Source organism: Hylobates moloch, unplaced genomic scaffold (genome assembly GCF_009828535.3).
Source record: "Hylobates moloch isolate HMO894 unplaced genomic scaffold, HMol_V3 SCAFFOLD_18, whole genome shotgun sequence".
Lineage (NCBI taxonomy): Eukaryota > Metazoa > Chordata > Mammalia > Primates > Hylobatidae > Hylobates > Hylobates moloch.
Window position 1 is genome coordinate 41,975,768 of NW_026652293.1, and position 20,970 is coordinate 41,996,737.

Sequence of the window (20,970 nt, forward strand, 5' to 3'; positions counted from 1 at the left end):
GGATGAGAAAGGTATTTTATCTCTATGGTCGTCCTCCCAAAAACAAACTACCCAAGTCTCACCATGAGAAAAACATCAGACAAATTTCAATGGAGGGACATCCTACAATATACATGACCAATACACTTCAAAACTGTCAAGGGTATCAAAAAGAAAGAAAGACTCAGAAACTATCACAGCCAAGAAGAGCCTGAGAAGGCGTGACTAAATGTACATGGTAAAAAGGCCATTAGGTAAAAACTAAAAAAATCACAATAAAGTATGGAATTTTATTAATGATAATATATCAATATCAGTCCATTAATTATGACAAATGTATCATAATAATATATTAATGGGAGAAACCGGACATCAAGTAGATGGGAATTCTGTAGTATCTTCACAATTTTTCTATAATCCTAAAAGTATTTTAAAATTAAAATTTTGTTCAAAATTATAACTAAATTTAATAGGACATACTTTTAAATAATTTATATTGTCTACCCTTGATCAACTAGGATTAATTTCTCTCAGACTCCCAAAGTTAGAAAAAGTTCTACTTCCCTTGAACAGCAGTAAAGTTTTTATCTGTTCACTCAGTTAATCTTGATCAAGCTCTGTCTTTGCTTTGGCCACTAGGAAGCTTGGAAACAAATTTATTAGTAATTATGAATTCTCTAAAGGTTCTCTAAAGCTCTTAGCTTCAGCTCAGTTATCTTATCATTATTTTCACTCCATTCTGATTTTTTTCTATTTTGTATGACTTTTTCTTATATTATTACTATTAGTCACCTCAAATATCTTTAGAGGGAGGATTTATACATATATTTTTCTATTAAAAAATTTCTACTATTCAAATGTATGACTTCCCATTTCTCATGTCATCAAAATTGTAGACAGTAACCCACTTAATAGCAAGAATGTGGCAAATTACTAAAGCATTCTGCTTCAGTTCTTGAATTGCAAAGCAGTAATGACACCACCTGCTGTAAGGATGGTCATGAGGACTAACAGTGTTAACATTTGCCAAATATGCCTAGCACAGATAAAGGCAAGGCACTCAATAAGTGATAATTACCATTATTATTATTATTAACAAAAATAGCAATAATTATTTTCATTAATATAAGAAAAAGAATGGAGCTGAATTACAAAGCAATCATGGGCCAAATGGTGATTTTCTCAGTGACCCAGATAAACAAAAGTAGCTGCCATATTTTGGAGGATGAGAACAATAAAAGGGGAAAATGGGTAAAAAAACAAAAACAAAACCTGAAAGACAGGACAGGAAAATGGAGAAGGAAGAGAGAAAGGGGAGGAGGTGTTCTTATACACTGTCATTGCCAAAAACAAGTTTGAAAGCTTTAAGACAAGGTGAAATTCAATCACTTGTTAATCTTGACTCTACTAAAATATATTTTTCAAAAAGGCCCTCTAGGAATCCTCCCTAACACATTTTATGAAGCCAGCATCGTCCTGATACCAAAGCCTGGCAGAGACATAACCAAAAAAGAGAATTTCAGACCAATATCCTTGATGAACATTGATGCAAAAATCCTCAATAAAATACTGGCAAACCGAATCCAGCAGCACATCAAAAAGCTTATACGCCATGATCAAGTGGGCTTCATCCCTGGGATGCAAGGCTGGTTCAACATACGCAAATCAATAAATGTAATCCAGCATATAAACAGAACCAAAGACAAAAACCACATGATTATCTCAATAGATGCAGAAAAGGCCTTTGACAAAAGTCAACAACACTTCATGCTAAAAACTCTCAATAAATTAGGTATTGATGGGATGTATCTCAAAATAATAAGAGCTATCTATGACAAACCTACAGCCAATATCATATTGAATGGGCAAAAACTGGAAGCATTCCCTTTGAAAACTGGCACAAGACAGGGATGCCCCCTCTCACCACTCCTATTCAACATAGTGCTGGAAGTTCTGGCCAGAGCAATCAGGCAGGAGAAGGAAATAAAGGGTATTCAATTAGGAAAAGAGGAAGTCAAATTGTCCCTGTTTGCAGATGACATGATTGTATATCTAGAAAACCCCACTGTCTCAGCCCAAAATCTCCTTAAGCTGATTAGCTACTTCGGCAAAGTCTCAGGATACAAAATCAATTGTACAAAAATCACAAGCATTCTTGTACACCAATCACAGACAAACAGAGAGCCAAATCATGAGTGAACTCCCATTCACAATTGCTTCAAAGAGAATAAAATACCTAGGAATCCAACTTACAAGGGATATGAAGGACCTCTTCAAGGAGAACTACAAACCACTGCTCAATGAAATAAAAGAGGATACAAACAAAGGGAAGAACATTCCATGCTCATGGGTTGGAAGAATCAATATCGTGAAAATGGCCATACTGCCCAAGGTAATTTATAGATTCAATGCCATCCCCATCAAGCTACCAATGACTTTCTTCACAGAATTGGAAAAAACTACTTTAAAGTTCATATGGAACCAAAAACGAGCCCACATTGCCAAGACAACCCTCAGCAAAAAGAACAATGCTGGAGGCATCATGCTACCTGACTTCAAACTATACTACAAGGCTACAAGAACCAAAACAGCATGGTACTGGTACCAAAACAGAGATATCGACCAATGGAACAGAACAGAGCCCTCAGAAATAATGCCACATATCTACAACCATCTGATCTTTGACAAACCTGACAAAAACAAGAAATTGGGAAAGGATTTCCTATTTAATAAATGGTGCTGGGAAAACTGGCTAGCCATATGGAGAAAGCTGAAACGGGATCTTTTCCTTACACCTTATACAAAAATGAATTCAAGATGGATTAAAGACTTAAATGTTAGACCTAAAACCATAAAAACCCTAGAAGAAAACCTAGGCAATACCATTCAGGACATAGGCATGGGCAAGGACTTCATGTCTAAAACACCAAAAGCAATGGCAACAAAAGCCAAAATTGACAAATGGGGTCTAATTAAACTAAAGAGCTTCTGCACAGCAAAAGAAGCTACCATCAGAGTGAACAGGTAACCTACAGAATGGGAGAAAATTTCTGCAATCTACTCATCTTACAAAGGGCTAATATCCAGAATCTACAAAGAACTCAAACAAACTTACAAGAAAAACACAACCCCATCAGAAAGTGGGTGAAGGATATGAACAGACGCTTCTCAAAAGAAGACATTTATGCAGCCAAAAGACACATGAAAAAATGCTCATCGTCACTGGCCATCAGAGAAATGCAAATCAAAACCACAGTGAGATACCATCTCACACCAGTTAGAATGGTGATCATTAAAAAGTCAGGAAACAACAGGTGCTAGAGAGGATGTGGAGAAATAGGAACACTTTTACACTGTTGGTGGACTGTAAACTAGTTCAACCATTGTGGAAGTCAGTGTGGTGATTCCTCAGGGATCTAGAACTAGGAACACCATTTGACCCAGCCATCCAATTACTGGGTATATACCCAAAGGATTATAAATCATGCTCCTCTAAAGACACATGCACACGTATGTTTATTGTGGCACTATTCACAATAGCAAAGACGCAGCCATCCCATTACTGGGTATATACCCAAAGGATTATAAATCATGCTGCTATAAAGACACATACACACGTATGTTTATTGTGGCACTATTCACAACAGCAAAGACTTGGAACCAACCCAAATGTCCATCAGTGATAGACTGGATTAAGAAAATGTGGCACATATACACCATGGAATACTATACAGCCATAAGAAAGGATGAGTTCACCTCCTTTGGAGGGACATGGATGAAGCTGGAAACCATCATTCTCAGCAAACTATGGCAAGGACAAAAAAAAAAACAAACACCACATGTTCTCACTCATAGGTGGGAATTCAACAATGAGAACACTTGGACACAGGAAGGGGAACATCACACACTGGGGCCTGTTGTGGGGTGGGGGGAGGGGGCAGGGATAGCATTAGGAGATATACCTAATGTAAATGACGAGTTAATGGGTGCAGCACACCAACATGGCACAGGTATACATAATTAACAAACCTGCAGGTTGTGTACATGTACCCTAGAACTTAAAGTATAATGAAAAAAAAAAGAAAAAAGCGTATTGAATAAGAATACAAAGAAAATATTTTTGTACAGCTGTATAACGTGTTTGTGTTTTAAGATGTGTTATTACAGAAGAGTCAAAAAGTTTAAAAGTTTATGAAGTAAAAAATGCTACAGTAAGCAAAGGACCATTATTAAACAAATTTTTAAAATAAATTTAGTGTAGCCTACATGTACAGTGTTTATAAAGTCTACAGAAGTATACGGTAATATCCTAGGCCTCTGCATTCAATCACCACTCACTCACTGACTCATCCAGAGCAACTTCTAGTCCTGCAAGTTTCATTCATTGTAAGTGCCCTATATGAATATACTATTTTTTATCGTTTACATTGTATTTTTATGATATCTTTTCTATGTTTAGATATACAAATAAGTACCATTGTGCATAATGGCCTACAGTATTCAGTACAGTAACATGCTCTACAGGTTTGTGGCCAAGCAGCAATAGGCTATACCATACAGCCTAGGTATGTAGCGGAATACACCATCTAGATTTGTGAAAGTATACTCTATGATGTTTGCAACAATAATGAAATCGCCTAACAACACATTTCTCTGAATGTATCCCTGTCCTTAAGGAATGCATGATTCTGTGTGTGTGTGTGTGTGTGTGTGTGTGTGTGTGTGTGTGTGTATTTTTTCCTTTTATTCATCATGTAAAAAGTGCCTTTGGAAAAACCCACATTTCACTCTGGATTTTTCACATCTCCTTCAAATGTGACCAATTTTAATGAATGGTCTTCACCTTGCATACTCACATTCCAGGGCTCTTAGGAACAATAGTGTTTGGGCATGTGCAGTGGAGGTCAAAGACAGATTCAAGATGTTTCAAGTATGCAAAATCACATGCAGATGTACCAACAGTATATCCAGTCAAAGAGAGTTAAGAAAGCAATATATATACAGACATCCAAGAATGGAAGAATGCAAACACAATCCAACTTGTAATTAACATACCGTGCTGTGACACCTGTTGCCTTCCACGATAAGAAGTCTGGGAGATCAAAGAAATGTCCCGCCTTATCCCAGCAAGTCTCTCTCAAGTTCTGCCAAATTAAATATATATTAGAATCAATTAGGGGGTTTTTCTACCATCTCCTCTTTCAATAATGTTTCAAATTTTTCAAAACAAAAGCATAGCCAACAATGCCAATTGAAACATCTGTTCAGGAGCTTGGTGGGGATAGGAATAATATAAAAGCAATACTTATACAGGAAAGAAAAATTGACAATTCTTGATCGTTCCAAAAATGACCATAATTTCCCTTAAAACCCTTTTTGTCAACCTGGAAGGATAGAAAGCTGTGTTAGTCCATTTTCACACTGCTGATAAAGACATACCTGAGACTGGGTAATTTATAAAGAAAAAGAGGTTTAATAGACTCCCAGTTTCACATGGCTGGGGAGGCCTCACAATCGTGGCAGCAGACCAGAGAGAGAAATGAGAGCCCAGGGAAAGGGAAAATCTCTTATAAAACCATCAGATCTCGTGAGACTTATTCACTACCACGAGAACAGCATGAGGAAAACTGCCCTCATGATTCAATTATCTCCCACCAGGTCCCTCCCACAACATGAGAGAATTATGGGAGCTACAATTCAAGATGAAATTTGGGTGGGGACACAGCCAAACCACATCAAAAGCACACTCTGTAAGGTATGCAATCCATCTTCCCAGTGAATGGTGATGGACATATAAGATTTCAGAGCAGATATAAGCTGGAAAGAAGCTGTACTCAGAAACTGCCCAGTGAAACTAAATGTCCCCTGCCATATAAAATTCTCCGCATGCCAACTGGTTCCAAAGGCAATAGAAAAAAAGATGGTAGTCCCTGCCCTCAAAGAACTTCCAGTCTAAGTCAAAGAGAATGGCCACATAAGCAAGCCATTGTACGTTTTAAAGATTTGGTTCTCTGTATTGCAAAATGGCCAGGTTTTTTCTTACTGCTGGGCATTTTCTTTCCTTTGCCACTTCTGCCTAAAACATTCATTCCTCACCCACCACCCTGTGCCCTCCCAGGATCAACATCATCCCCTCCCTCATTTGGTTAACCCTACCCACCACCATTCCTTGAGGGGATTTCCAGGATCTCCTGGAAATCAAAGCAGGTAAGTCATATTGTTAGTTTAGGTCTAGTTGTCATACAACCCATACCACCCCCACAATCATCTGTGTAATGTTGGTATGGTTTGGCTATATCTTCACTCAAATCTCATCTTGAACTGTAGTTCCCATAATCCCCAAGTGTCACAGGAGGTACCCTGTGGGAGGTAACTGAATCACGGGAGTGGTTACCTCCATGCTGTTCTCATGATAGCGAGTGAGTTCTCACAAGATCTCATGGTTTTATAAGGGGCTTCCCCTGCTTTCACTCTGCACTTCGCTCGCCTGCCACCAAATGTAGAAGGACGTGTTTGCTTCTCCTTCCGCCATGATTGTAAGTTTCCTGAGGTATTCCCAGCCATGCTGAACTGTGAGTCAATTAAATATTTTTCCTTTATAAATTACCCAGTCTCGGGTATGTTTTTATTAGCAGTGTAAGATCAGACTAATACAAATGTCTTTCTTTCCTGACAGACTGACTACAAGCTCTGTGAGGTCAAGGATCTTGTCAGTCACGTTCACCATGATATTGGATGATTGTCTCCTCTTCTCCACCCCAACTGAGAGGACCCTCAGCTGCCAAGTAGAAACTACATAACTCTCATCTCCTTACTACAAGCACTTGGTTGGACCAGGTTTAGACATGTGACCTAGTTGTACCAACCAGATTTCTTCTCCCAAGAACTTAGAATCAGGACCCAAATGGAATCATTTCACTTCTGCCTATGAATGGAGGTGAGATAAACTTGAAAAGCATGAAGTGGCCATTTTCCGTCAAACACCTGAAGAGGTAGAATTTCAAAAACAGAATAGTAAAGAAGACAGAGGCACTAGCAAGAAAGGTTTCCTACCATCCAGGTAACTTTCCATGTCCTGGTTTCTATTACTCCCTCTCCAAAAAGCTATAAAAGGAATTACAAGCATAGGAGTATCTCTGGGAACCTAAGGGCAACAATGCAGAAGTCCCAAAAGAGGCATAGTTCAGTACCTGCCGCAGGGTAACACACAGTAGGAACTCAAAAAATATTTGTTGAATTACTAGACAAACTGCTCAGCTTCACCTTCCAATTCCTCTTATGTGAGGGGTGCTTCAGTTTATAAAGGGCTTCCACATGTGTTATCTCCTTAGAGCAACACAAAAGTCCTGGGTGTTATTATACCTATTTTATATACAACTGGCCTTTATCAGAATTCTGTGAGTTCCTCCTACGTAGTGCTTCCCTAACACTAGTATATAAACACCAACATCTATTTACAGCAGATAAATGGTACTATCCCAAGTGCTGGCCCTATCAAAACAATATCAAAAGACTTCAGATCTAAAAGGCAAAGTATCAAGCTGATTCTCTGTTACTGTTGTTGTTTTAACTTCATAAACATCTAGGTGAAAGCTTGTGTCTAGAAAGGGACCTCCCCTAAACTTCTCTTTGAATGCCCATTCTAAGATATTAATGTTAAATCAAGCAATACTAAATATTCCTAACACAGCTAAGAACTAGTAGTATCTTTGTATAGGGTCTAACAAGCCACAGTCAGAAAATGGTAGCCTTTGAAACTATGTGAGTCAAACTATCAGAATGCCTTCTGGCTAGTCCCTCAAATCTATTTCCATATGTCTTGTGGTTTCAGCAATCAGTGGTCAGGGAGAGGAGAAAAGGCAGCCTCTTTCTAAAGGTTCCAGAAATCAAAGGCCAGTGACCAGATATAAACCGCCAAACCACCGCAGCAACAACCAGTGCTGCAAGCCAAAGCACAATGATCTTCTTAAATTCAGGCAAAAAAAAAAACTACTTCTTTTAGATCTTGTGTGTGGTCATTAAAGACATTACATAACGACAGCTCTTAGCCTGTAGCCACACAGACAGCCACTGTGGGACAACGGAACCCAAGTAGAATGTCACAAAGAACTCAAGCCTTTTGCCAAAAAGAGACACTGGGAATAGGAGGAGCAAGGAGTCCAGGCATTCTTTCTTTTTGAGACCACACTAACCGTCACCAATCAAAGCTGGAGATCCCAGCCCAACCTCTCCTCTCTAAGGAGATGACACATGTGGAAGCCTTCTATAAGCTCTGAAGCACTCGTCACATAAGAGGAACTGGAAGATGAAGTTGAGCAGTTTGTCTAGTAATTCAACAAATATTTGTGGGATGAGCAACTAGAAATAACATGTGGGAAGTCTGAGGTACTCTTAAGGATGCACATGGTCTCGGAAGGGAAGATAGCAGTATTCTCTGCCTTCTCTACAAAAGAAAAGTCTGGAGATAGGCCAGCAAAGAGGAATAAGGATTGGATGAGAGGAAATGTCTCCAGAAGCCTGATCCCTTACCTTGAGATGCCAGCAGGCATCTGTGAGGATCCCATGCAGTATTTTTTGTTTGTTTTTGTTTTGTTTTGTTTTGTTTTTTGAGACAGAGTCTCACTCTATCGACAGGCTGGAGTGTAGTGGCGTGATCTTGGCTCACTGCAACCTCTGCCCCCCGGGTTCAAGAGATTCTCCTGCCTCAGCCTCCCGAGTAGCTGGGACCACAGGTGCGTGCCACCATGCCCTGCTTTTTTTTTTTTTTTAGTAGAGACAGGGTTTCACTATGTTGGCCAGGCTGGTCTCAAACTCCTGACCTTATGATCCACCTACTTCAACCTCCCAAAGTGCTGGTATTACAGGCGGAGCCACCGTGCCCAGCCCCATGCAGTTTTTTATATTAGGCTACCTGATTCACAAGTGCTTTTTCATCAAATGCCATATTGGCCAAGAGCACATTACCCCCATAGATACATTTTTAGTCTAGTTCTGCAGAAAAATCTCTCTGTCCCTCCTCCTCTCTGGCCCATACAATCCCAGCCAAAGGCCTCAATCTTACTGAATTAATTCTCTACCTGTAACCACTGGGCCTGCATTAGGACACAGTGATCATCCTCTAAGTCCTCCATAGTTTACAACAGTGTTCTCATTGAATCTACAGAGTGATGCAGAGGCGTGTAGGTAATACACAATACTCACACATTAAGGAACTGGGGGTCAGACCACAAGGGCTTAGCCCAAAGTCACAGGGTTTCCAGCTCTAAAGTAAATGTTCTTTCCTTCCACTATGCCACAGTTACCACCCTGAACCTCCCAGTCCAATCAGAGGTATGATTTTGGGCCTTTTGGAAATGTCATAATGGAAGCTATTGCCACTCTTTACAGAAGAAAAGACAAACAAAAGCCCTTCTAGGCACATTTCCGTACAATTTCAATCCTGGACAGCTCATGTAACTCCTATGTACTTATCTCCCATGCACAACATTGTACGGATTACAGAGTGCAAGGAGCAGGCCCTCGACACACACCAACTTCAGATGTATCTCATTAGGTGATGGCCTAATAGAGTTCAAACTAGGAGCTCTCTGTGCTGAACGAGTTAAGTCTTTCTATCCTCCAGTTACCAGGCAACTAACAAAAACTAGTCTTTTCAAGAAAAAAAGAAAAGTGATTTGGGTTATATGACTTGGCACAAAAGCCTTCTGCATTCCAACAACAATCCTTTGAGTTAAGCAATCCCTCAGCTTAAAGCAACCAAAGAGAACAGCTTTTTAAAAAAAAAGAAAAAATTATCTATTACTTCATCAAACCACAGCATTTCTTGGGAGAAGGCTACTACTCAAAGCTCACACAGCTGTGGGTCTAAGCAGAGGGCGGAGGTAGGGCAGTATGTCCAAGATTCAAGGCTGCAGCTGCCCTGCCAGGCTTAGGACAGAGAGAAGTAGCTTTCACCCTTTCCCTCCCACTCCAGGGGAGCTGTGAGGTTTCTGCTGCTTCTAGACACCGAGGGAACTCGCGAGGGAAATGAGGCAGCTACTGCAATGACACCAGGGTTGAGGGGCAACATGAGAAGATAGGCATGACCAGTTACAAAGGATTATCCAAGTAATCTACTATGTAATTGCAAAGGGATTCTATCTGGGTTATCTGCTGTGAGCAGTAAATAAAAGAGAGGGAACAGCTCCCTAATTCCCCACTCAATAAATAGTACTGCCTACACATTCCAAGTACTCATGCTGTTGTTTTCCAGCACAACTACCCAAGAAAGAGCAAGACCTTATCCTCACTCTATGTTCAAGACTCCAAATTAGGGCACAGGCCAATAGCCCAGAGAGGAAAGATGTTTCAGGAAGAGACGTAATCTTCAATGTCATTCTCAAAAGAAACATGATGCTAGAAGCATGGAGTAGGTCATAAACCCCAGCCAGAAACTTCTCAGAATGAATAAAACAATTGTGTGTTTCAAACTCTCATGCACAGAGACAGAACATCAGAAATATTTCAAGTCAGATAGGCAGATAAGCTGAGAGGTCTGCACTACTAGAGGCATCTTTCTAAAAACATAAAGCTTCCCATTCCATTCCTTTATTAAAGATGGTGCGATATCTCCTCATGGCCTAGAATCCCATTTTAACTCTGTAGTCTGGCTCTCAGGACTCTTAACCTGGCTCCAACTTGGCTGTGATCATTATGATGATGACTTTCTGGGCTCATCTCCTAACACCCTCCGCTCAGTTCTCACCTCTTTTACTTTCCTAAATACATTACACTTTCATATTTCCAGGCCTCTGTTTCAGCTGGTATCTCTACTTGAATTGACTTTCCCATCTTCTCCCCTTATCAAACCTCTGCCCTTGATTCAAATCCAGCTCAGATGTCACCTTTTCTGTGAATCTCTCCATCCCATGCTGTATCCTAATTATTCATTCATATGCCTAAATCCACCTCGAAATGACAAACTTCTGAAGGGCAAGAGCCAAGTCTAACTCATGAAAAAAAACATGCAGAGTTTCAGGAGATATAAGAAAATCTAAAGCCAGGTCCTTTCGAGAGAAAGATGTACACAAAGGAAGAGATAATTAATAAGATGATATATGACAATAACACAAGCCTGATACCAAGGTTTGATGAGTCAGCCTCATAACATTATTATAATATTTTGTGTGTGGCCATATATCTGCCTCTAATGAGTAATCACGGACAGGGCTCAGAGGAGGGAAAGGGTTTGGGACCTGGGGAGGCTAGAAAAGGCTTCCGGGGAGAGATGCAAGCAGAGGCCTAAAGATCAAGTGGAATAAATATTTATGTCACTGCCGAAAAAGACCCAAGAAACAAAAATCTGAATAGACAAGACACATTATCCCCATTAGATGAGGATTTGTTTAACGGTAACATCATAGAATTTAGTTGTAAAATGAAATAATTCCGTTGTATAATTTATTTAATTTTCAAAAACTGGATTTATATGTATCCCTTTCCCCGACTTTCCTCCCCCTGGAGGGCTTTGCTCTTCTTGTACGAAAAGAAAAACTTATAATCCACACTAGAGTTGATTTCCCAACCACAAAATATGTTATTTTAATGAAAACTCATCATATTCAGCAAGGCTGACTTCACCCAGGAGTGTGACACCACTGTACGTATTAGGAAAACAAGGCTGAAGTAGATGGGGTCTAAGAACTTTGGAGTCTGGCAGACCTGATTTTGATTACCGTCCTCACCACTTAACAGCTGTGTAGCTTTAGGTAAATTAATTTCTTTAAGCCCCAGTTTCCTCAAAGCCACATTCCTAGCATCTTCCCCCAAGGATGCTGTGAGAATTAAATGAAATAATATAAAGTGCCTGATAAGTCAACAAGATTCACTCTTCTGCTACAGAGTTTCACAGTTTTCAAAGCACTTTGACATGCATGATCTCATCTGACCTGTATAATTCTTCAAGGCAGGGAAGGCAAGAAGTCAGAAAACTATGCTTGCAGATTATGAACCTAAAGCCCAGGAAGGGACCAAGATTATCCCCAGGTCCCACACAACGGGTAAATGGAAAGTCAGACCAAAATTTGCATCGCTAATGCCCAGCCCAATGTTTGAGTTCAGTCATCTGCCTCTCTAAAACATAATATAACGCAGAAGTGCATTTCTTATTGAAGGAGATGAGAGAGATGCCACAGTGACCTAGATCAAGCAATGCCTTGTAGGTGGTACCATCTATGGGAGAGAGGGAGACAGTCCTAATAGGAAGAGAAGGCTTTGGAAAGGGTGAACATGTCTTGGAGCAGACATGAAAGAAAGTCAAAGACTGGGACCAGGGGAGAAATGAGGAAGTCTTCCCTCAACCTCTCACTCTCCGGGACCTTCTCATGCCCTTCTCATCAGTGCTTTTCTGTCTCCTTCATGGGCTTCTTTTCTTTAGCTGCTCTTTAAATGTTGATGCTCCCCAAGGATCTTACCTCATCCAAATGTTCTTCTCACTGTTCCCATGCTCTCTGAGAAATATCAATCACTCCTGTGATTCCAACCAACTACACGCTGAATAACATGCCAAATCTCAAACTCTAATTCAAACTCTCCTCTGAGACATGTCTCCTGGATGTCCCACTGCACCTCCAACTCAACACATCCAAGACAGAATCTGCTGTCTTCCCCCAAGTGTGTTCCTCCTCGATTTCCAATGCCAGTTGATTCAGTTACCAAAGGAATCATCTTCTATCGCTACCAAAGGAGTCATCTTCTACTTCTTCTCTCATTCCTTACATTCAACCACTATTCTAATTTCAACTCCCAATTAATTCATGAAGAGGTGCCCACCTCATCACCCTGTATTAGAGTTCTTCAGAGAAACAGAAGCAATAGCATGTATATGTCTATGTGTGTACACATTTAGGACTCAACTCTGGTGTTTCCTACTCCATGAAATCACCCATGACATCCCTATGCTGAGTTAGATGCTCTTATGCTATGCCCCTATAGTACTCTGTGAATATCTCTATCACTGCATTTCCCATCATCTGTTCATTTGTCTGTCTCTCTCACTAGACTGAAAGCTCCTCAAAGGCAAGAGCTATGTTTTTTATTAAATATCTCTACTCCTAGGATACAGCATTTTCTCTGATCTATAGATGATGAGTCATGTTAGCTAATGAATGAATAAATGAATGAATGAGCAGACATGTAGAAGCCAAATGAAAGTCTGCAGAAATAAAAGGAATGAATGGATAAATGAATGAGGTTGTGAATAAGAACTGTCCCAGTTTCTCTTTTTTCATTCAAGCTAATGGCTTTTCTCAGTCTGTTTCAGGAGCAGAGACATATTCTAGGCAAGCCAGACCGCCAGGAAGATAAATTTCTTGTCTCAGGGTTAGCAGGTCCTTTGGAGAAGTTTCATTTTAATTGGAAAATGGATTCATTCACTTCCTGGCTTGGACTCCCAGGTCAGTGCAGCACCACTGAGTTGCTGCCAAGTACCAACGGAGAGGGGGGCTGCAGTGGGGAGAGTGCTCCATCAAATGTTGAGCGCTCTGGGACACCTGAGGATAACCTGGCATCTGTTCCAAGCTGGCTCACACAGATGCCCCTTCTTCTTTCTTCCCAAATGTCCTTCAACCCAAACTTAATCATCTCCAACCCGTAAAGGACAGGCGTACTTTACTGTTTCAACTGGCATTTCTTTGTGATCTATTTGGGTATGTGCATCCTTACTTGTTCATTTACACCACTGTTGCAGAGTTCCACTGTGATTTCCTGCCAGGCATGGACAAAGGCCACAACTCAAAAGTTCCTTCACAACTCAAGTAGTAGAATAAGATCACAACTTAAACTCTTCCTTATGATGGATCCCTAATGGTCCAACCTCACAGAAAATATTTCTAGGAACATTAATTGCATGTTTTGTCATGGGTCCTTGAGGAGAGCACTGGTCCTTTGTGATGATTCCTGGCTTCCTCTTTAGCCTCACCTCTCAACACCTTCACCTGTCAGCATCTCCACAGTCCCTGATTCTCCAAACAGACTGGTCCAAAAACAGTTCTGATCATGCAATATGCTACTCTATGCAGAGGGCCTCACTAAATTCTGCTGCCTCTTCTCCAGAGCCAGAATGCAAGAGTGAATATCCTGGCTCTAGTACTTTGTAGCTATGTGGCCTTGAGCAATCTACTCAACTACACTTTATCTCGATTTCCTCATCCTATAAAAATTACTGAGGACAATAATAGTGCCTATGCCATAGGGTTGATGGGGGATCAAATGAACAAATACAGGTAATCTGTTTACAGCACCTGGCACATAGTAAGCACTTTTTACCTATGATTGTTCTTATTATTACTTAGAATGTCACTTTCACTACATCTTTCCCTCTTCAGGAAAGAGTAGGGGCTTTAGAGCCGGACATACCTTAGTCCAAATGCGGGTTCTCCTACTTATTAGTGGTGTTATTTCTGACTAGTAGTCACCTAATGTCTATAAGTCTCACTTTGTTCATTTGTAGCAACATTTAACTCATAGGATTGTTAGCCGAATTCAATTCAGTGAGATTATACATGTTCATGTGCCCATCCTTGTACACTCCTAGTAAACATTAGTTTCCTCCACAATCCTTGTTCTTCTCAAATTACGTGTGGGCCTGTCTCTTCTACTAGACCCTTAGCTGTTTTTTTAGGAAAGAACTATAATTTATTCATCTATCTCCCCAGAATTAGCATCAAATAACTACTTTTCAAGTAAAATATTTCTTGATTGTGCAAAAAATGGTCTGTCAGTCCTGGTTTGTGGCCAACTATGTGCTAGGTATGCTCATAGAAGATGAAAGGCAGGAATAGACTTCCTATCCTCAGGTTAGTTACTGGCTAGGTGGAACAAAGAATCTGTGCATATGAAACATGCAGGAAGAATGTATAAATAGTACAGAATAATTCAAGTTCTAAAATACATAATTTATAAACTATGGATTCTGTATGATCATGAAGGAGACAGTGCTGTGGGAAGGAGGTTAAGTAAGGGGGTTACTTAGGAGGCAATGTCAGATCTGTGTTTAGAGGGAAGGCAAAGACTGAGGAAGATGGGATGGAGGTCAGTCCACATTGAGGCAATGGCCTGAGTAAAAGTGCAGGCAGGAGCATCAGCGGCATCCATGGCCATGGAGAAGGAACTATGAGAAGGTCAGTCTGAGAGACCTGTGCTGAGATGTAGTAAGAGGTAAATCTGGACTTGTATTAGATACTTGGGTCAGAAAAGAATGGGAGCCACCATCAGTCCTTGTGTGGAGAGTGTTTTGTGAACACAGTTTTAGGAACGTTAGGACAGCAATAACCTAGTGGGAAGCCCAGAGGAAAGAAGAAATAAGAGGCAGGAGGATGTGTTCCTGTATACATTTCTGACACAGAGGGAGGAGAAAGGACAGAGCAAATGGAAAGAATGGAAAATGGAGACAAAAGAGAAGAAGTACAGGAAAGAAAATCAAACAAGAAAAATTAAATAGAAGAGGAGAAAGAAGAAGAAAATAAAGACAAAAGCAAAAGATGAACAAAAAGACCAAAAAGAATGGGGTGAAGAAAAAGAACAGCTTAAACACGAGACATGAATAAAATGTGTGGAAAACAACAGCAGGACCATGACAACGTCCCCAGCAAGACAAAGCATCAAGAAGGGAGGACAGAAACCAGCCGTTTTCGTGGTCTGCACACTGTCTTTCCTCTAGATGAATGAAGTCATGGCTGATGTCACTGCCTCTGAGTCACACGCCACCCCTCACCACCCAAGAGAGGCGGAAAGGGCCCTGTCTAGTATTCAGTCCCACCCTCTTAGACAAGTGAGGTTAATTCACTGCTTTATTCTCAGGCACACTGTCTAGTCTTGAGACAACTGAAATGAGGAGAGCTGCTCTGTCTGCCCAGGGAGGACGTGAGTACTCAAAGCTCATCTTCTCCGGAGTTCTCAGGTCCAGGTCCTTGAGATAGAAGAGTCGGGAAAAGTGTCACAAATAGCTTCTGACCTTTCTCTGATTGTGGCTAGGGTGAACTGGCTCCATCCCATGAGGTCCCCCTTCACCCCTGCAAAGAATCCTGTAATTAATAGCATGGACTATATAAAAGGGACTTAAAGGAACTTTTGACGGACTCACAGAGCTTCTTGCAGTCTAAGCTCTCACTATACTGTATTTGCAGCCCCACGGAGGTCTCATTTCCTCAGACTGCCACCAGACTAGCTTTTACAAACTGCCTCACCTCAACTGCTTATTATCCAATTCCAATTCATCTACTGGTCCACAACCTACATATTACCTCCCCCGGCCCCTCGATCCTAACTGGGCTGTATTTCTAGAGTAACCCAAGTCCCCACACTGCACTAATGCTGTACTGTGACTTTATCTCTTATCTCCTTTCTAGAATATGAGCATCGTGGTAATAGCGACTCTGTTTTCTTTACTGCTATATTCTCAATATTTAACAAAGTATCTGGAACAAAACCAATTTTCAATAAATATTTGCTGAATGAATGAACATCCTTGAACAACTCTGGCAGGAACTTGTTAGCACCACAATATTTTCATTTCTAAAACACACACCCATTTTTATAGCCATCATTCTGAGAAATCTGTGAAGGACACCCTGTAAGGTATTAATAATAGTGCAAGTGGAACTGCCCTGGAAGCATTTACTCAGGGGGGCCTCGGGATGGATTCATTGTCTCCAGCTCCTCTGCTCCCCTAAACTTTGGTTTCTGAGCTGCTGTAGAAACAGCACAGGCTGGAGTCAGATCTGAGCTGGGCCCCAGCTCTACCCACTCAGTAGCTGCATGAGGTAAGTGTCTCTCAGACTGTTCCCATCTACTCAAACAGGAATAATACCCTCTCCCCAAGTCTTCTGGACAATTAAAAAGCACTGTTTTTTAAATTTCCTACCCTTCAAACAATGTGAATTCCATTTCCCTTCACTCTTAGATTTCTTACCTGCCTCTAAAGGTAAGTATATGAAAAACAGACCTCATTAATTTTCTTTCCAAAAATCAACTTTTTCTGTCACTATCATCTGAAAATCTATCACTACCACCAGCATTCTACAATTTATCAAATACCTTCTGATACATAATAGTACATCAACACAATTTTTTAGACAGAAAACTAAGGCCCATAAGTGAACTGAATTGCCCAGATAATGCAGACAATAGATAGGAAGCCTGGGGGAAAGCCCTGGCCACTTGAACTCCAAACTCAGTACTCCTTCACCACTCTCCAGCTACTGCTTCCCAGGACATGGGAGGTGCTCGATAAATACTTGCACAGTGATTCACTCTCTTTCTCAGGTCCGTGGGCTTGTCTGTGACCCCCAGCCAAAGCCAAGCCACACAGCCTCATGCCAAGACAACTGCAGCAGGCTTCACTCTAGTCCCTGGTTTTCTTCTCATCTCTCTCAGGTTCACAGAATGCCAGCACTGAAGGAGAGTTTCAGGGCTTACATGCACCGGTTGTTCCCAAATGCCAGAACAGGGACTGGTGATAGTCCAGGACCAATAATTTTCACGAATCAGTGGTGAAATAATAATAATAATAGAAAAATAAAGTCCTTATTATCAATCAAATTATGAATAATTAATCGGTAAAATGAGAGACTGTATTTCCTAATTGATTGTTTTGCTTTGCTTGGGTAAGAATCAATATTCTACATATGTGGCATTACTGAGAAAAAATGTACGTCCATGCCACGGTTCAGACCCTTTAGCAAAGCCATAATGAGAAACAGAGGCCAGGTAGGATAGAGCCACTTAGGCAGCTCTCTAATTTCCTCTGAATATTCCCTCACTTTGCATTTTTGAGCCAAAAGACACTGATCATTCAGATTACAAGCCTAGAAGCTACACTGATGTAGCTTTTCAAGAGGGCACAGGTATGGGTATTGACAGGGCCACAGAGTTGAGATCAGGCTTGTTTTTATTACTGAACACTCACAAGTTTATCTAATCCATAGACTCTCCATACAGGGAGGATTCAGAGAGACAGGAGCCTTTATAGGAATCCAGAGTGGCCATTCTGGATGAACAGACAAGCCTCCAGGGAGGTCTTAGCTGTGTCAGCACTTCCAGGACCCCTGGGTTCAGAAGAGGTAAGGAACTCATTCCATCATTTAGTCATTCTTTCTCACTACAAATACCTCAGGAGAATGCAAAGAAGAGGATGAAGTCAGCTCTTGGAGAGGTAACTATAATGTGCTGGAACACAAACAAAAGAGGCCCTGGGTCAGAGTTTGCGTAGTGGTGGGAAACAGATCTCACCCAGTCTCAAGTATGATTCCTTCATTTTGAGTCTAACTTTGAACAGCTAAACTTTTAATAACTTTGATAACATTTTATTCTAGAGTTCATATTTACCTTAAAAATGTATATGCCAAACAAATCTGTTATCTGGGATTTTTAACTTAAACCATCAGAAGTGGCTTTCCCTAATAAAAGTGAAGTAATAATATTAAAAATGATGGAAAAATAAAGTCATTATTAAGAAAATAATGAATAATTAAATCAGCAAAATAAGAGAGCTCTTATTTTCTAATTGCTTGCTTTGCTTTACTTAGGTAAGCTCCAGTGATGTCTTATCTGTAGACAGGGGTACCTGTGTGATAAAGGCTGGTGTTTGACCAGCTAATCTTTACAATAATTTTTCAAATTCATTTCTTAGAGTCAGAAACCTGGGTTTGCATTCCAACATTGCCAGAGGTAATAGAGTTGATAAGTAGCAATCTACTTAACTCCCTCCATCCTCAACTTCTTCATCTGCAAAGCAAGTGATAACATCTACCTCATAGGATGTTCATAAGAATAAATGGGATAGAAGATTTAAAAGCACACAGTGGATATTTAATAAAGTCTAGTACAGGTGTTGGCCATGTATGTACATAGCAATAAAACAAGGTCAATATCTTAACTGAAACTTATTATTTCAGAAATGTAAACAACTTTTAATATTTCAAACTGCCTTCCCAAGTGTAACAATCTCCCAACTTATTCCAAAAATGTAAGCTGGGTAGAGGAACAGACAGATGGAAACAACATAAGTCATAAAGTAACGATAGTAAATGTCCATGGCAGGCTCTAGGTGATGGCTCTGAGTATTCACTGTAAAATTTTTTCAACTTTTTTGTATGTTTGAAATTTTGATAATAAAACATGGCGCGGGGGTGGCGGGGCGGGTAATGGCTTTCACAGCCTCTCGCTCTTGGTACTAGATATGGGAACTCCCTGAGATAAAGGGTGAGCTTGGCTTCCTCCTTTCCTCCCCATCACCAGGCACAGTACTTTGTACATAGCAGTTACCAGACAAAAGTTTGTTTCACTCATTAAATGAATATATCCCTACAATAACAGAACAATTATTGTCACTTTGGATAATAGGAAAAAAGAAAGTAAAACAGCCCAGGTGTTCAGAGAAATGAGATTTACTTACTCCTCCAAAAGAATACCATTTTGCATCTTTTTGGACATCTAGCCTGCCACCTTCCTTGCATCAGTGGACATCCATTGACCCTGAGCCTCTAGATTTCCAAGTTGACAGTTTACGTGCTATGAGTTACTACATCACAACACACATTAAATGCATTGTCTTTTTCAGTGTTGTTTCTATAAAGACCGTATTTTCCTCCAGTAAGTGTGACTTCCATTTTAGCCACTGTGAGAAAATAATGTTGTTCAATTTTTGATTGACACAGAATCATACCATGCGGACATAAAGCAAGCCTAACTTCACAATCCTTCCTCGCACCTCTCTGGTTACACTAATGACTCCTAGAGGTGGCCAACATCCCTGCACAGCCGTCAGGAAGACTGGCAACAGGTAAGCCAGGCACGTGGTCTTCAGCACTACAGTCACATGGCTGGCTCCTGGCTGGCCAGGGGACATGAATTCATTTAGTAAATGTTTACTGAGTATTTTTTCAATGCCAAACACTGTGTTTGGCTCTGGGGACATAAAACAGTAAGGTATGAAGAGATAGATTTGGTCCATGCTTTTATGGAGCTGAAAATCCACCAACCCAGATGAGGAAGAAACATGGTATAGCAGAATAGCACACACACACACACACACACACACACACACACACACACACACACACACACCCCCACCAGAATTTAGAGCCAAAAGGACCTTCATTAAGATCCAAAGGACTTCATTTGGCTCCAGTTTAAGCCCAAAGGACCTTCACCAAGATTTGATACCTGTAGAGAAGTCATTTCGTCTCTTTGAGGCTTGTATTCATCTGTAAAATGTGAGAAGTAGTAATATTTATCCCACAAGGTCATGTCATAGATCATATAAAGGAAATATTTATGAAAGTCTGCCATAGCCATAAAGTAAAATTTTTAAAAGTATTATAATAATGGCTGACATTTATTAAATGTTACAAGGTATCTTGCCAATAACTTTTTTTTCTTTTGTCTGCCTTTTAAAAATTACTTTGCTGGACTATAAAACTAAAAGAATGCAACACATATTTGGTATAAATCAAATATGCAAATACAGGATAATAAGGAAAGGATTCACTGTCCAGGTAGACGAAGGCAAGCCATCAGTCTCAACATTCCGTGTATTTAGTTACAAGTCCAGTACCCACCCTGGAGAGAAAATCCACAACACATGCCCTAACAGCAGCTAACAATACCATCTTCATTCCTCAAAGGCTGGGAAGAATCTGGGCCAATATACAGGGCCCTGGTATAAACATTCTAAAGAAAGGCTTTTTGATTGAGAAGATGAGTCTTGGATTCTCCTGGGGGGTGAAGGGAGCAACTTAAAGTGGTATCCATCACAGGAGTCCAAAGACACAGTGGAGAGGCCCAGAGGAGTTACTGTCTCCGTCTAGAGCCTTCACTTTGCATACAAAATAAGCTGTGACTCAGGTAACAGGACTGCAGCCAAGGGGTAGCTCTAGGATAGAAAGGAACAGTAATGCTCAAATCTCATTTTCCACAATGAGGAAGAGAAAATTAACTTATGTTGGGCATGCA

At 40.5% G+C, this 20,970-nt stretch overlaps 1 protein-coding gene across 11 annotated transcripts in view; it reads right to left on the reverse strand.

Annotated features, from left to right (window-relative positions):
- The window catches only part of FGGY (FGGY carbohydrate kinase domain containing), a 478,411-nt gene that overhangs the window by 396,080 nt on the left and 61,361 nt on the right, over nt 1–20,970 (reverse strand). For all 11 annotated transcript variants that reach the window (XR_009210731.1, XR_009210732.1, XM_058430526.1 and 8 more), the window contains one exon: nt 5,035–5,123. Coding sequence is in view for 9 of the 11 variants with exons in the window: in XM_058430526.1 (XP_058286509.1) it covers nt 5,035–5,123 (89 nt within the window). In the remaining 2 variants the exon portion in view is untranslated. The remainder of the gene's footprint in view (nt 1–5,034; nt 5,124–20,970) is intronic.